General features: G+C 50.2%; 1 protein-coding gene across 3 annotated transcripts in view; it reads right to left on the minus strand.

Annotated features, from left to right (window-relative positions):
- Nucleotides 1-4,194: 4,194 nt before the first annotated feature.
- Nucleotides 4,195-17,409, minus strand: part of chd4b (chromodomain helicase DNA binding protein 4b) — a 33,268-nt gene continuing 20,053 nt past the window's right edge. For 2 of the 3 annotated variants that reach the window (XM_088620171.1, XM_088620169.1), the window contains exons 25-38: nucleotides 17,025-17,111; nucleotides 16,022-16,113; nucleotides 15,300-15,433; nucleotides 14,344-14,488; nucleotides 13,719-13,887; nucleotides 13,432-13,535; nucleotides 13,108-13,318; nucleotides 12,878-12,946; nucleotides 11,069-11,230; nucleotides 10,378-10,486; nucleotides 9,640-9,772; nucleotides 6,970-7,165; nucleotides 5,828-5,991; nucleotides 4,195-4,685 (exon numbers count right to left, since the gene is read on the minus strand). In XM_088620171.1, the coding sequence (XP_088476297.1) occupies nucleotides 4,671-4,685; nucleotides 5,828-5,991; nucleotides 6,970-7,165; nucleotides 9,640-9,772; nucleotides 10,378-10,486; nucleotides 11,069-11,230; nucleotides 12,878-12,946; nucleotides 13,108-13,318; nucleotides 13,432-13,535; nucleotides 13,719-13,887; nucleotides 14,344-14,488; nucleotides 15,300-15,433; nucleotides 16,022-16,113; nucleotides 17,025-17,111 (1,790 nt within the window). In that variant the 3' untranslated portion in view covers nucleotides 4,195-4,670. The remainder of the gene's footprint in view (nucleotides 4,686-5,827; nucleotides 5,992-6,969; nucleotides 7,166-9,639; nucleotides 9,773-10,377; nucleotides 10,487-11,068; nucleotides 11,231-12,877; nucleotides 12,947-13,107; nucleotides 13,319-13,431; nucleotides 13,536-13,718; nucleotides 13,888-14,343; nucleotides 14,489-15,299; nucleotides 15,434-16,021; nucleotides 16,114-17,024; nucleotides 17,112-17,409) is intronic. The other variant, XM_088620170.1, reaches the window with a different exon arrangement.

Here is a 17,409-nt window from a genome sequence, read left to right on the forward strand (position 1 = left end):
TAGATATGTTAATGTTAAGGAGGATAAGTTGTAAGCCCCAAATTTAGTGCAGTCCACCAGCACCGAGCAAGACTGCTAATCTTACCACCAACATATTGTAACGCAACGGGGGCTCAGGCGGGCGCCCTTGCCGCGTCTGGTCGGCCCCATCCCGACTGGAGGCTCGAACCCGGGACTTCCGCGTCTCTCTGCAGCGACCTAGCCCCGTGAGCTAAAGAGAGATCTCTCCACAGCCCAGTAGCTGTGGTCCTGCTATCACAGGGAAGGGCGGTGACGTCACCCGCTCTGGTACGCCGGCTCTTACACACACTGCTTGTCGGCCGTAAGCGTTACACTCTCCCCCGCTTAAATCGCCATCCCCGGCGAAGGGCTATCCCGCCCCGCTTCTGACACCAATGTAACGCAACGGGGGCTCAGGCGGGCGCCTTTGCCGCATCTGGTCGGCCCCATCCCGACTGGAGGCTCGAACCCGGGACTTCCGCGTCTCTCTGCAGCGACCTAGCCCCGTGAGCTAAAGAGAGATCTCTCCACAGCCCAGTAGCTGTGGTCCTGCTATCACAGGGAAGGGCGGTGACGTCACCCGCTCTGGTACGCCGGCTCTTACACACACTGCTTGTCGGCCGTAAGCGTTACAATATTCTGAGCTACAACCAGCACCTCATGGTACAGTATTAACAAAAGCTGCAAATGAGTCCAGAATGCACTGAATGTTCCCACCAAATGACGGCAGCATTTTACAGCAGACTATTCACTGCAGAGCACCTATCTATCGTTATGTACTCACTTGTTTGCTGGGCTCCTGGGTACCTGTTCACAGTCGTGCCTATGGTGCTGTACGCATTCTCGTCTGGATCGTCGAGTCCAGTGTAAAAAGCTTCTGCCGTCATAGTCGAAGTTGCGTTGGAACTCAGCCGAGCTCAAGAGCACTGGGCAGTAAGTCTACAAAAGTGTGTTAATGTGGCCTATACGTATAAAAAAGAGAAAGCTGCCCCCTGTTCACAGGAAGTTGGACAAGAATGTGTAGGGTGAAGGCGTTTAGAAGTGTGAATCTAGGAACATGTTTCACGATCATGGGTACACGTTGGCGTGTGTGAACAGTATGTAGTAAGCACGTTTGGGTGAGTAAAATCATGTCATGACAAAGTCTGGTATCGAGAATGAGAACTAACAATTGTTTCATGGGCACGTTTCCAGCTCAGTACCCAGAGCATATTCCTACGGTTTTCTTCTGTCCTCTCTTATCAGGATGAGAATCGGGATGTCTGGCCTCCAGAAGAAATAAATGGAAACTGTGGAGTGGTATTCACATGTGACAATCCCAGCAAGTACGAAAATCAGTACGTTTCTGGGAAACCTGCTGTGTGCAATTCATTTCAGTTTTTAGAAAGGTGTGTAAAGGTTCCAGAATTAGCCAATAAAAACCTCACACCTAAAAAAGCCTTTGACCATCATAAGCAGTTACCACAGGGTTTCCTTATCCAATATAATCAAGTCCTTCTTTCTTCCCAGTTTTGGAAATGCAGGCCACAATATCCTTTGCAGTGGAAATTCCTAAAGCCGCAATTCAAGGGCTAAGATGGAAAAAATAGGGGCGCCCTCCTGTGGCTCAAAGTGGAAATAACCAGCCATCTACCCACAATGATATTGGTTGCATTTTATATAGTTACAATTGAATCAGACATAGGACATGGTGCATTCTGTTATAGGATTGATAATAAATATTAAGACATTAGCTTAGTAATTTGATCCAAACATGATTACAATTTTCAATTAAACTTCATTTTTCATAGTATAGTTTTGCTTTCCCTTTTTGCCATGACAGAATTGGGTAATTCGCAAGCTTGGAATTGGGCATGGAATACATTGGACTAGACGAATGATTAAGACGTGAATTCATTGGAAAGTTACAAATAGTTTCAAAACAGCCATGACCCCCCTACTGTAAGCTACAGAGCACCGTGTACATTTGAACTATTTAATGACAAAAAAAACATTATACAGCACCTATACTGCTACCATTATTGAAATGAATTGAACCTGAAGTGCAATACCAGAAGTATTTGTGCCTGAACCAGCAGTCGGTTCCACAAAGCTATGATAATCAATTGATGACTGAAAACACAGGCAGATTTCAGGACAAAATGAATTGGCAAACGCCAGTATGTGTCTATGCAGACAGTACTGCAGTGATTTCACACATAGCAAGAGACTCAGGGCTTCAGCTTCACAGATGCAGGGCAATTTCTCACCGCAGTCACAGTCATTCCAGTTATTGGGGGTATGGACATCTTCAGCAGCCACACAGTACTGGTTAGCATAAGCACTGTTAGGCTGGCCAGTTTTCCCAGTAAGCATACCTGAAACAGAGCATCATGACTTCATCATAAACACAGCCAGTCAGCTTGAGAGAAAACACTCTTGAACTCCATCTATCTCACTATCTCACTCCTGGTCCTGGATGAGCTCGTACTGACTGAACTGAACCGGTTATGACTTCTTTGGCCTCAATTCCATTGAGTCTTTACTCAATGAGGAGTTTGAGCTCTCTGTACGATTGCCAGGATGGTGGCTTTCCAGGCCATCAATGAGAAACAATAGTCTTGGAGGAATCAGTGAATGATTCCCTCAATTTAAGATCCAACTAAATTGAGTCCATTAAGAGATTGAGCTCTCTGTATAATCCACAGGATTGCAGGTCTCCAGCAAGATCAGCAATGAGGAAAGAAAAAAAAACTTGTGATCTGCGGTTTGTTCGGTGTATTCAAGAGAAATCTGATCTCCAATTCCTGTGAATCTCTTGTTTTTAGTTTCCTTTCTCTTCGTTTCTATATTTCTTGTATTTTAAGCCATGTATCACATACTCAAATCTTTCAACTAACTCGCCTAAACTCTGCAACCGTCCCTTCTCAAATTCCTAGGAAAATACAGATCATCTGTGTACGTCTGGAATTCCCACGTGAGTTATTCACATACCAGAACACGCACGTGGAAATTCCTCCTGCCGCAATCACAGGGTTGTGAGTAAAAAACAATTACGGCCGCCCTCTAGTGGCGTTAAGTGGAAGTACCGGCCAAAATTGTGTTACTTCAATAGGGTGCAATTCATTCTGTTTTTGTTCCTGTTTCATCAGGGGAATGAAATGTGCTCCCCTTCTAAAACAAAAGTCTTAAAAAGTCCTGCCTTGAGGCCTAGGGCCCGGGATAGATTCTGGGTTTATACGTTTTCTTTCAGGATTACGCAGCTTCCTCGTCTTGGACAGTTAACTACCTGGCAAACCAAGTGTGTAGTCCTCCACAGGGGAAGAATGACACGCACCTGCTGTAATTGTCCTGATGATGGCAGAGACACCCCACTGATGTCACTGCAGTCCTTCGGGGTGCTGGCACGTCTCAGGAGTCTCTGTGGGTGCCTCCTGTTAACCTGCTCAATATTTGTGTGCGTCAGCAGTGAAACTGCATGTTGATTGGTGGAGGGCTGAGCAGGAATAACGGTTACTCAGGGTCACAGGTCATAGTGAAAGTAGTAGCTAAGGGGTTCGGAGTTACAGATGAAATAAAGAGCTTGTTCAAGTGTCACATCATCGTCCTGGGTTGTTAATTTCTACACTATACGTGTACGAGAAACAAGACCGTGTCTGCTCTCTTATCGCCCCCCCGTCACAGCTGTCTGGTGATGTACCAGGGGCTCCCTGCTACAGGTGATCAACCTGCTTTCTGCTATAAGCCTCAATGCTGCAGCTCCTGTATTCCAGTCTCAAGTGTTAATCATCTCAATCACGGCCACTCACACTTAAGAGCACTTTCAACAGGCGAAGAACTGAAGACTGCACTGTGCCCTCGCCCTTTGCTCAGTGGGCTTTCATTAACCATGTGCCAGCTTCTGCTTCTGTCCACATCTCTCAGTCCAATCCAGACAGGAGACCCTGAATTTCTCACTTTGCTCCAGATGAACAAGGCTCCACATCTGAAACGTTGTGTTTCTTTTCTTTTTTCAGTGCGGAATTAACCTTTACTTGTTCCTTTGCATCTTTTGAGGAGTCTGATTTTCTCCATTACATTAGCACAGAAAGCAACCATGGGAACAACATTTAGCCGATAACCAGTGTCGGGGAGATGCCTGTTTTCAGCTGCTGAAAACCCCAAAATGGATCATAGTTCAGATGAATGGCTTAAACAAGCATTCGACAAGAAACCTTTAGATAAAAATGGCTTTATTACAGTAATCTGTGCGCATTAAAAACAAATGTCAGAAAGGGGAAAGCTTTCTACTGCCGCAGTGCCTGGTACATGGTCTGCAACTCTCCAATTACATCATTCAGGACTGGACTCAAACAAAATCCAGCAGACTATTTTTTTTGCTGTTTTTTTTAATTTTCCATTTTTATTATCTCAGGTCCAAAAAAAAAACATCAGAAGCATTAACAATAATAATAATAATAATAATAATAAGGAACATAAACATAAAAAAAAATACAATTAAGAAAAAATAAAATTATTTTTCTTTCCCCGATCAGCCAATAGAAACGCTCCTCTTGGAAATGAGGGGCGTGGTCTTGCGGGGCTGGTGGGGGCGTGGCGTTTTAATCCAGGAGCCAATCAGGAATGTAGAAGGGGGGGTCCAGGGGGTGGCGGCTGGAGCTCCAAAGCCAAGCCAGAGCAGGAGAGAAACACTACTGCTGAGCTACCTGCGAGTGAACAGAGACAGGGAGGCAAAGTTAAAGCCGTGCAAACAGTGTAACTAGTACTTTTACACTGTATGAACTACACCCTCGTCTACAGGGTGCAAACCCCCTATGGACACGTACAGATCAGGGGTGTACTCCATGAGGAGAGAGCTATATGTGTGAGAAAGCACTTTGCAGAAGCCTCAAGTTTTTTCTTGTATCTCTTTGCTGCAATATTATATGTGAATTGTACTAGAATCGGATTATAATTTAGGCCCACGAGACATGCTGAAAGCACCAAATCCATCCATTAGTTTGTGTAGAATCCCTCATACAGTTCTTGGGCTGCTTTTAACATCACTTTATTAGTCACATACAATTTCTTGCATTAGGAATTTGTCTTTTTGCATACCCCAGCTTGCTCTCCATGAGACACACAGACAGGGAGAGAAACTGGGGGGCAGAGTGCAGAGTCAGCTATTGTACAGCGCCCCTGGAGCAGCTGGGGTTAAGGGCCTTGCTCAGGGGCCCAATGGAGTAGGATTCCTCTGCCGGCTGTGGGATTTGAACCGGCAACCCTCCAGCCACAGGAGCAGATCTTGAGCCACTGGAGTAACAGTATGGAACGAGCAGCTTCCTGAAGCAGCCAATCAACATACCCAGAATGTTCGGGGATGACAACTACATAAAACTCACGTGATCTCAGAGAAACGGTGCAAACTCCACACATGCTACCAGTGTAGTAAGCATATACAATATGTACAGTATGCAGACAATGTATCTAACTATATAAAGAGTGAATAATACACAGAGAGCACACTATAAATGCTCTGTACACACTGTATATGAGGCATCTTAAACAACTCCCAGAGGGCATAGCATCTACGGCTTTTATTCCAACCTGACCAGTCAGATTAGATATTAATCTCTTTTACTAGACATATTAAAACGATTTTTTAGATGATTTTCTTGAGCTCTTTTAAAGCTGATTATTCATCGTTAAACAGATACAGTTGCCTATAAAAACGACTCAAGAGCATTTCAAATTTGCAATTAAATAACTAGAGCAGCGTCGTACCAGAGTTCAGGTGGAACACAAACCTTGATATACAGGGCCCTGAAGTACAGTGAAAAGGCAGACAGTACACACCACCACTGCTTACCTGCTGCGTCTGTGTCTCTGTGCCTCTGCTGGCCAATCGGCTCAGGATATTCCTCTCTGACATCTGCAGTCTCACGGCAACCGGGGGTATCCGGGCGATGGTTGCCGGGAGACGAGTGACATCAGCCTTCATGTCGCTGAGCAACTCCTCCAACTGTTTCAACACTGCGAGGAAGAGGGGGGGAACGGTCGTTAACGCAGAGGGAACGGCAGAACGGGGCCAGGCATGAGTGAGGAGACCCTCACTACACACCCATCTCTTACACCCCAGCTCTTGCGCAGCACAGTGTCAGCTGAACCAGCAGACAATTTTAGTCCAGAGTGTTTTGTAGTCAGTCTTTAAAATGAGCAATTTCTAAAGGCCTGGAACAATTACACACCCTAAATTTGAAACATACTGTTTTCAAGCACCCTTTAAGATTTTTTTGACTCAATTTGACTAAGACACTCTGGATAAAGGAGCAGGGGTGTTACCCCAGTGTCCTGGCCAAATTTCCCATTGGCCCTTACCAATCATGGCCTCCTAATAATCCCCCTCTCTGAACTGGCTTCATCACTCTGCTCTCCTCCCCACTGAGAGCTGGTGTGTGGGGAGAGGACTGGAGCATCATCCAGGTGGGGCTGCACACTGGGGGTGGTAGTGGGATTCCCCATTATCAGTGAAGCGCTTTGAGTGGGGTGTCCAGAGAAGTGCGATATAAGTGTACTAGTAAGTAATTTAACACGGTGGCCTTATTAATAACAAAAACACGTACCAAAGGTAAACACAGCCATGCAAAGTTAAATATGATCAATGAAACAGGAGACATGTTCAATTAAGGAATTAAGAGATCACTGGCAAGAAAAGGCAGAATATCCTTCCGCCCTCACAGACCAGCGCTCTTCGCTTGCTTACATCACCGCTTAACGAGTTGTTCCTGTTCTTTTTGTTTTTAATAACAGTGACCTAGAAGAATACCGCAGCAAAAAGTGCACCAATCACAACCTGGAGCGGTCCCCCAAATTTCTCGTGCCGCCTGTTTCATCTCTTTGTGCACAGCACAGAGACCCCGGTGTGTGAGCCAGCAGCTGGGATACCAGCCCAGTGATCTGGGCCGCCCAGGGGAGACCCAGGAAGCCTGTGCTCAGTTCCAGCGCCCTCACCCTTGTGCAGTACCGCGTTGGCAGGCTTGTTCCCAGACATGCTCTCTTTGGACAGGTGCTGGTGGCTCTCCGCCAGACACTCCACCTCGGAGAACCGCGTGTTCAGCGCCATGGAGGGGTGAGAGGGGTCCTCCGACATGTTCAGGTAGGCGGCCCTCCGCAGCTGCTCCTCGATCACCAGAGCCTGTTCCAAGAGCTGAGCGGGAGAAGAGGGGTTAATCCAGGGAGACTGGAGGGGCGTGTTAATCTAGACTGATTGGGCTCCACAGCCCTGAGAGACACTGGAGGGGTGTGTTAATCTAGACTGATTGGGCTCCACAGCCCTGAGAGACACTGGAGGGGTGTGTTAATCCAGACTGATTGGGCTCCACAGCCCTGAGAGACACTGGAGGGGTGTGTTAATCCAGACTGATTGGGCTCCACAGCCCTGAGAGACACTGGAGGGGTGTGTTAATCTAGACTGATTGGGCTCCACAGCCCTGAGAGACACTGGAGGGGCGTGTTAATCTAGACTGATTGGGCTCCACAGCCCTGAGAGACACTGGAGGGGTGTGTTAATCTAGACTGATTGGGCTCCACAGCCCTGAGAGACACTGGAGGGGTGTGTTAATCTAGACTGATTGGGCTCCACAGCCCTGAGAGACACTGGAGGGGTGTGTTAATCTAGACTGATTGGGCTCCACAGCCCTGAGAGACACTGGAGGAGTGTGTTAATCTAGACTGATTGGGCTCCACAGCCCTGAGAGACACTGGAGGAGTGTGTTAATCCAGACTGATTGGGCTCCACAGCCCTGAGAGACACTGGAGGAGTGTGTTAATCTAGACTGATTGGGCTCCACAGCCCTGAGAGACACTGGAGGGGTGTGTTAATCTAGACTGATTGGGCTCCACAGCCCTGAGAGACACTGGAGGGGTGTGTTAATCTAGACTGATTGGGCTCCACAGCCCTGAGAGACACTGGAGGAGTGTGTTAATCTAGACTGATTGGGCTCCACAGCCCTGAGAGACACTGGAGGAGTGTGTTAATCCAGACTGATTGGGCTCCACAGCCCTGAGAGACACTGGAGGAGTGTGTTAATCCAGACTGATTGGGCTCCACAGCCCTGAGAGACACTGGAGGAGTGTGTTAATCCAGACTGATTGGGCTCCACAGCCCTGAGAGACACTGGAGGGGTGTGTTAATCTAGACTGATTGGGCTCCACAGCCCTGAGAGACACTGGAGGGGTGTGTTAATCTAGACTGATTGGGCTCCACAGCCCTGAGAGACACTGGAGGAGTGTGTTAATCTAGACTGATTGGGCTCCACAGCCCTGAGAGACACTGGAGGGGTGTGTTAATCTAGACTGATTGGGCTCCACAGCCCTGAGAGACACTGGAGGGGTGTGTTAATCCAGACTGATTGGGCTCCACAGCCCTGAGAGACACTGGAGGAGTGTGTTAATCCAGACTGATTGGGCTCCACAGCCCTGAGAGACACTGGAGGGGTGTGTTAATCTAGACTGATTGGGCTCCACAGCCCTGAGAGACACTGGAGGGGTGTGTTAATCTAGACTGATTGGGCTCCACAGCCCTGAGAGACACTGGAGGGGTGTGTTAATCTAGACTGATTGGGCTCCACAGCCCTGAGAGACACTGGAGGAGTGTGTTAATCTAGACTGATTGGGCTCCACAGCCCTGAGAGACACTGGAGGGGTGTGTTAATCTAGACTGATTGGGCTCCACAGCCCTGAGAGACACTGGAGGGGTGTGTTAATCCAGACTGATTGGGCTCTACAGCCCTGAGAGACACTGGAGGGGTGTGTTAATCCAGACTGATTGGGCTCCACAGCCCTGAGAGACACTGGAGGGGTGTGTTAATCCAGACTGATTGGGCTCCACAGCCCTGAGAGACACTGGAGGAGTGTGTTAATCTAGACTGATTGGGCTCCACAGCCCTGAGAGACACTGGAGGGGTGTGTTAATCTAGACTGATTGGGCTCCACAGCCCTGAGAGACACTGGAGGGGTGTGTTAATCTAGACTGATTGGGCTCCACAGCCCTGAGAGACACTGGAGGAGTGTGTTAATCTAGACTGATTGGGCTCCACAGCCCTGAGAGACACTGGAGGAGTGTGTTAATCTAGACTGATTGGGCTCCACAGCCCTGAGAGACACTGGAGGGGTGTGTTAATCTAGACTGATTGGGCTCCATAGCCCTGAGAGACACTGGAGGGGTGTGTTAATCTAGACTGATTGGGCTCCACAGCCCTGAGAGACTGGAGGAGTGTGTTAATCCAGACTGATTGGGCTCCACAGCCCTGAGAGACACTGGAGGGGTGTGTTAATCTAGACTGATTGGGCTCCACAGCCCTGAGAGACACTGGAGGAGTGTGTTAATCCAGAGCCCTGAGGGAGACCGCAGGGGTGTGTTAATCCTGACTGACTTGACTCCAGAGGACTGTACTGAAAATGGAGGATGGACAAAGAAGGGGGAAATAGTCTAAACACCAATGATTGTGAGAGTCACGTAAAAGCTGCTAAACCTCGTGTAAAAGCCGATTCCCAGGCTTCTTTGGATCAGATTCTAAAATAATTTTTCTACTAACTGCCAGACAGACTAGATGGGTCAGATGGCCTCTTCTCAACAGTAAAAACAAAAACCCAACAAGTTACATCCGTGCCATCTCTCACCTTGAACCGCCTGGCCAGGAACTTGTTCTTAATTTCCAGGAAGTTGCCCCTGTTCATCTCCCCCTTGAAGGGCTCGTTGAGGATGGCGTACTTCGGGTCGTTCTGGATGTCCTGCCAGCGCGCGTATCCGTGACTGGGGCGGAGCTCAGGAAAGGAACAGAGCGAAGCTCGGGGCCAGAGCTACGTGCAACACAGACCTGGGATCGATCACGGATCAAGACAGACTGGGCGACGGAGCGCTCAGTGCAAGTGGGGGGCAGGCCATTCTGATCCTGGGGTCTGCAGGTTCTCTAGGTCTCTTCAAAGAGCTGGGAGCAGCCGCTGAATTAGACACCCTGAGATGCTAACGAGCTGACGTAGGTCATTAAAATGACAGCTGAAGCGAAATCTGGCTGACACTACAGTTCCCCCAGGACCTGGATTGGACTGTCCTGCTCTAGGGCCTATATTAGGGCCTGCGCTCATCTCCGTGTATTAGTTGTCTCTCTGGAGCAGACGTGGCCAATCCTGGTTCTGAAAGGCCAGTGTGCCTCCTAGAAAAGCTCTGTGGGTCTCTTTACAGCACCAGCACCCAAAGAGCTGGGAAACCTTATTCAATTGGGCCCAATAAAGCCTCTTAACGAGCCTGAGCTAAGTTAAGAGTCGGGCTGGAAGGAAAACCAGCACCGGAACGTCAGGACCAGGAGTGCCCACCCTCGATTCAGACCGGCGGGACACCGGGGGAGTGGGGAAGGATACTTGATGATGCCGGCCAGCAGCCAGTAGTCGTGGCGACGGTGCCAGATCTCGTAGGTCTTCTTGGTGACCGTGGCAGCTCTCTCCTCGTTCTGCCACAGCGAGTGGAGCTCTGAACGAGAAAGCGGGGGGTGGTTAACAAAGCAATGGTACCAACAAGCAAGTGATGAACCCCACCAGACCCGTTTTAGGGGAGCGAGGATGATGCCGACTCCATTATATAAAAAAGGATGACAGGCTGAATTATCATCAAGATAAAAAAACACTGGAGTTTACGCATCGTTTGTTTTTCAAAAGGACTTAACACACGGGAGACCCACTTCAAACCCTAATACGCAGCAGATCAGGTGGAAAAGCGAGACGCTGCTGCGAACAAACAAAATGGGACGTTAAGGCAGGCTGTATTGCTCAAGCCCAAAGCGAAAAATAGCCAGGGCACGACTGTCTCTCTGGAATTAATGAAGGCGTCTCGCCCAAAGCACTGCTCATACAGCACACTATCGGGGGACGATGGCTTGGACCATTCTGAAGCAGAGAAAAGAGCAACACCGAGTGTAACACCACCCATGCCAAGTGAGTTTAGAAGTCTCTCGTCCCACCCCAGCCCCGCCCAGCCCTCGTCTTCCGAGATCCAGCTACAAGGTGACGCACAACTGCCGCCACCGACAGGAAGCGGGAAACGCCGCGCCGGTACCTGTGAATCCCCCGTCGGCGATGTTGAACATGAACCTCTGCTTCCCCGCCTTCTTCTTCTCCTCGCCGGGCTCCTTGGTGCTCTCGCCGTTCTGGAGCTTGGCCTCCCCGGCCTTCGCCCCCTCCTCCGCCGCGGCCTTGCCCTCCTTCTCGTCCCTGGGCTCTGGGGGGGAAGCCGGGAAAGGAGACGGGGCGAGAGGTGAGGCAGGGACGAACAAAACGAACCCGAGGGCGACTTGTAGAGCGTTTGACAACGGGCGCTTGCTAAGCTACGGGGCGGGAGGAGTGTGGAACAGGCTACACAGCCCTGCTGTTGAAGCTCATCCTGCTGTTTCTTTCAAGAACTGGCTGGGTCTGATCCTTGGACCAACACGATTAACTACAAGACGGGCAGAGTGGCCCCCTCTCATCTCACACCATTACGTTCTTACATAGATGCAGCCTGGTCCCACAGTCCTGCTAGTGTCTGCTAGTTTTCATTCCAATTGTTCCTTAAATACTGGGGCTGATGGATGGAATTGATCAGCTTAATTGATTTAGATTGTTTTGCACCTCCTTCCAACAATTTCATCAAGCGGAACTTTATGCAGTCTCTTTCTCAGATGGCCGATGACAAGTTTTGTTTCTGTAGTGCTCACCAAACAGCCAACAGCTTCTACCAGGAGATTAACCGATGAACAGACAGGTATGAATTACACTGTATCGGCCACCTCCCACAGTGAGTGCAAGTCCTGCTTCTTAGGTCCGATTGGTTCAATCGCGGCTCGGACACCTGAATGAGGGCATTCCTGAAGCCCGCATAGGGATTGTACCAGCTTTTTAAGAAGTGAAAAAGAAACTTTAAAAAACCCACCTATCACAAAGAAAATTCAAGGGGAACTGCAGTCCCAATTTCTCAGACCAGTTCTTAAATCTTAATAAAAATAAATAAATTCATTGCCGTTAGGGAAAAGTTTCCCTAATTCTGAATTAAGCGCAAAACACCTAAAATTTGTGAAAGTACTATAAAATCGCCAAATGATCGCAAGCTGGCATTCAAGTTTCCACAAACTGCGACGTAAAGTGGCCCCTCCTGCTCACTAGTCACTGTACTGACTAATGTAAAGTGATGGACGAGCAAATAAGTACAGTTTGTCTAGCTGACATTTCGCCTCAGAAATGTTTCTGACATGATCTGCATGCAGTTAACAAGCAGGACTTGGGGGCAAAGCCATCTCGAAGGTGAGAGCAATATTGCTATCAGATTAAAAGAGCTACATTCACATGCCTGTTTGTTTACACTGTCATAGGGCCGCTTCACCTCACCCGAAGTTTTGTTGCCTCGTTCTGAATCGCAGAACACAGCACTGAGCAGACCTAGAAATGTTGTTTACTTTATGCTGTAAATTGGAGGTTTTCCAAGTTACTGTGTACATTTTGCTTTTAGCAGTACGAACCAAGAAGGGCTATCCAGGGCCAGAAATTAGAACTGTAGATAAAGTTCTGGAGATCATCTCTCAGCCAGAGCTACTCCCTATGCTCTTGGAGAGGACTCTTGTTCACGGTCACGTAATCTTCATCCTGACGTCAAGACTCCCATAATGCAAGAGTGACTCACTTCCTGTGGTTTACAGTTACAAGCTGTCAAACCAGTCGCCCTGGATTTCCTATCACAACTTGATACCTGGACCAGACTGCAGCCTGATTTTGGAATTCTGAATGAAAGCCGAGAGGTGGCGAAAGGTCAAGACAGATTAAGATCCTCTTTCACACGGAAGCCCACTGACGGTTCTCACTGAGAGATGCTTCGCCATCTTATTCCACCTCTCACCTTTCTTCTCCTCCGCAGATGAGGTCGTAGACATCTTCTCCGCTCCTTTGTCCTGCTCCTTCTGGTCTGCTGACCAACAGAAGGAAAAGAAGAGTGAGCATTTGGGAACCCACGCCAATCATCAGGATCTCTTACACTAAGGCCGCCATTCTGGCTCCTAGTACCCTGAAGTTCCCATTTAGTTAGACCCAAAATGGCGGCCGCACATTTCGAAATGCAGCCAAAGTCACCTTTGGAGTCAGCTTCCTCGGCCTTCACTTTGGACTCTGAGGTTTCCGCTTTTTCCGTCTCCTTTTCCTCCTCCTGTTTCTTCTCCTCTTTCTCGCCTTCCTTCGCTTTTTCTTTGTCTGCCTCTGCACTCAACCCTCCGCCTCCCTCCTCTGTCCTTTCACTGGTCTTTTCCGGCGTGCCCCTGTCTTTGTCATCTGTGGCTGAAGTAGACTGGGAAAGAGAGAGTAAAGCTCATACACACACTGACTGACTGGACACTCCAGTACATGAACACTGCACTGAGAGAGAGGGGGGTTCATACAGACACACTGACGGGACAATACCTGTGGCTCCTCAGGGTTCTTGCTGCTCTCCCCCTCTCTCTCAGGCTTCTCATCTTTCTTCTCTTCTTTATCCTTCACTCCATCATCAGGCTTTAAGGGCTCTTCTGCACAAGAGAAATACTGTGATCACAATAGCAGATAAAATCAACTGCATATGAACACAGCACACACAGCATACCAAGCATACTGATCCAGCTGTGCTGGGCAACAGCCCAGTGCGTATACAGCCCGCTGTACCGATCCAGCTGTGCCGGGCGAGAGTACAGCGTGCATACAGAGCGCTGTACCTGATCCAGCAGTGGCAGGGGTGTTGGGCTGTGTGTCCGCAGGGGTCCCCGTGGTCGAAGGGGTTTTGGGGGCGCTGGGAGACTCGGGGCGCGCTGCCTTCTTGCTCTCCTCCATCTCCATCATCCACGGCATCGACCACTGGCCGTTGACGTGCTCAAACTCCTGCACCTGCAATGACCAAAACGGCACTTCATCAAGGGGCCACAAGCGTCCCAACTCAAACCGCCTCACCCAGGTGGTCCTCACTAAACAACATGGCCTCGAGATCAAGCCCTGCCCACCCGCTGTACTTGTCGCGGGCTCAGAGGGTCGGTGCAAAGATGTGGTTGGAATAGGACCCACATGGTGGGCAGCCCACCTTCAACCCCAGACCTCCGCCACTACTTGACAACCTAGCAGATTTCCACCCACAAAGCCAACATGGGAAGCAAAATCCATCTAAACCGCACTGAAAAACTTTTCGCGTTCCGGAGATGTCACAGACGCCTTTCAGAGCAGGTATCCAGACAAAACACGAGAGTAGGTTTCCCCAGTTTCCCAGGATGCTCTATGTGGACCAGGGCTTTGGCACAGACCCGAGCCGAGACCGCCCAAGGGAGCGTTTTCTTAACCGAGGACTGTTACCTTCTTGCGGATGAGCGACATCACGCCTATCCGGGTGAGCACGTGCTGCCGTGACAACCCCTCCCTCGGAACGCCGTCGGCGAACGTCTCGGCTCCATCGGCCCCGGGCTCGCACAGGTGCCGCATGAACAGGGAGACGTAGGCCCTGGAAGGGGGGGGAGGGAGGGAGGGCAGGAGGGACAGGTTAATACAGAATGACTGTCTGGACACAACAGGACTCGCACTGAGCCAGTGGGAAAGAGGAGTCCGTCCAGCTCCAGAATGGAACTGGATATCACTACTGTAGAGAGTATTCTATCCAGAAGCAAATGGACACTGCAGTGAGAGAAGGTATTGCAGTACAGAGTGACTGGATACACCAGGACTTACACTGAGCAAATAGGAGAGAAGGAATCAGTACAGCACGGTTGGAACTGGAACTAGAGTGTGCTACTGGAGAGAGTATTTTCTACGGTACACGCAGACTCTAATGGACGCTGAAGTACATTTTGACTAAATCTGAGTGAATACAGTGCAGGCTCCCTGGATACATTACTGGCAAAGAGTACAGCGTGTATACAGGGTGCTGTACTGATCCAGATGCTCTGAAAAGACTACAGCATGAACACAGGGTGCTGTACTGATCCAGATGTGCAGGACAATAGTACAGGCTGACTGAGCCACTTCAACAGAAACAGCACTGGAACCAAGTCCAACACGCAACAAACGCACAACACGCAGCACCCTGCGGGGATCCAGAACTCTGTACCGTCCTGCCTTTAAGACGCAGCCCGGACTGTGGACCGGTCTCCATTGTGGACGGGGTTACTGTGCGTCCAGACTGCTCTCCCCCCCGACACTGACGGACAGAGGGACACACACACAGCCTGGACAGGTGCGTGGGACGGGACAAGAGGAGGGCCAGGGAGCACCGCCGGGCGACTCCCTGCCCCTTCGTTCCCGGCAGGCAGACGTACTTGAACTCTTTTTCAGACTTGCCCCGCAAGTCTCGGACCAGCCACTGCGTAGTGAAGGCATCCTGGGGCGGCATCCCGTACCGCATGATGGCGTTGAGGAACGCCTTCCGCTGCCGAGCGTTGAAGCCCAGCACCTGTGGCAGAGAGAGGGGGATTAACACCCAGACTGACTGGACACTGACCAGTCCCTAACCCCAGCACCTGAGGCCCAGACAGAGGGATTAACACCCAGACTGACTGGACACTGACCAGTCCCTAACCCCAGCACCTGAGGCCCAGACAGAGGGATGAACACCCAGACTGACTGGACACTGACCAGTCCCTAACCCCAGCACCTGAGGCCCAGACAGAGGGATTAACACCCAGACTGACTGGACACTGACCAGTCCCTAACCCCAGCACCTGAGGCCCAGACAGAGAGATTAACACCCAGACTGACTGGACACTGACCAGTCCCTAACCCCAGCACCTGAGGCCCAGAGAAAGGGTTTAATAGCCAGAGAGGACAGGACGACTGACTGGAATCTAGAGTGCAATACAGTAGCAATAAATGCGTCTCATAGCAGGGATTTCCAATCGGATCCTGTGCTGGTTTCTGTTCCAGCAGAGCCCAACGGCTTGAAGCCTGAAGCCTCCGCTGGGACAGGAATGCCAGCGGGGGTGTGTGGGCCTCCAGGAGCTGTGGAGCGTCTCGGGGAAAGGGGGGGGGGCGGCGACTGTACCTCGATGTTGCCGCCCACTCGGGCCAGCAGGGGTGGCAGGGGCTTGTCCTTGTCGTTCCTCAGGCCCTTGCGGCTGGGCCGCCGGGAGTTCACTGCGGGCGACAGCACAAGCGCGTTAGTGAGCCACGCCGAGGCGCTGGGCATACAAAACACCACTGACAGCGCGGTGAGCACTGGGAGGAACCACGAAGCCGGGCCAGAGAGAGACCGCCGGCTCGCGCACGGTACCCCAGATAAGACCCCGCACTGGGCCTGTTAGAGGCTCATGACACACGCACAACTCGGCAACTTTTGTACACTTGCCACAGTACAAACACTTTTTATGACGCTTTACAGAGGGGAAAAAATCTTTCCGAGTTCATTTCAAACAGTCATGAATGTGCATCATTGTTACAGTTGTCATTCACAACTGAGCAGTAAAAAGAAGGAGTTCAGGTGGGTAGCTGCGTCAGCATGCGTAGGCTGCAAAGGAACAAGTAATAGGTTTATTCCCTGCTGAAAAGAAAAAAAAAAAACAAGGCAAAACGCTTTCTTTCTTCTCTTTCCAGCATGAAATAAACCCATTACCTGTTCCTAGGGAGTAATAATGTGCAGGGGAGATTCAATTTCGGAGCACAGCCACTAGGTGGCAGGAGAGAGCTATACAACAGCACAACATGGGGCACTGGTCCTGGAATTTACAATGAGGTACATTTTAGAGGCTCTGGGGGACACGTGGTGCGTCAACCATTTCTGCACTCATCTTGCTGATGAGGCAGCTTCACGTTCGCGCCCACGGCCCTGCAGGCTACACCATCGTCCCCGGCTTCAGCGGATCTCATTGTACTCATGATACTGAGCAGCACGGGAGACGTGCAGAAAGAAGCATTTGGATTTGGACAATGATGGCGGCTACTCACCTATCCCACGGTGCACACTGGAACAACAGACCTCAAGACCCATCATGCACCCAACACAGCTGCAGCGTACAGAGCACCAGCCAGCACTACGCTCGCGGACTCACCCTCTGCCCGCTCGTCAAAGTCCTCGTCTCCCTCCTCCGAGGCCACGGAGTAATCCGACTGGTTATCCGACTGGTCATCCTGCCAGTCTTTCAGACACAGAGAGGGGAAAAAACCGACATCCGCGATTTAGCGGGCGTAATAAAGAGAGGGACGGAGATGGGGAAACAGAGGAGGTGGGAAAGGAAAGGTAGGGATGGAGAGAATGGGGTTCTGATGGCGAGGAAGACCGTGACAACATTCACACACACTTACACACTGAGCCAGAATCCATTCCAGCAACAGCTCACACAATGACGGGAATACACACACACACTAACCCGAGCTCACTTAGTGAAAGACGCCACACACACACTTCCATAATGTGTACACACACACACACACACA

This window comes from Lepisosteus platostomus, chromosome 25 (genome assembly GCF_059453375.1).
Source record: "Lepisosteus platostomus isolate fLepPlt1 chromosome 25, fLepPlt1.hap1, whole genome shotgun sequence".
Lineage (NCBI taxonomy): Eukaryota > Metazoa > Chordata > Actinopteri > Semionotiformes > Lepisosteidae > Lepisosteus > Lepisosteus platostomus.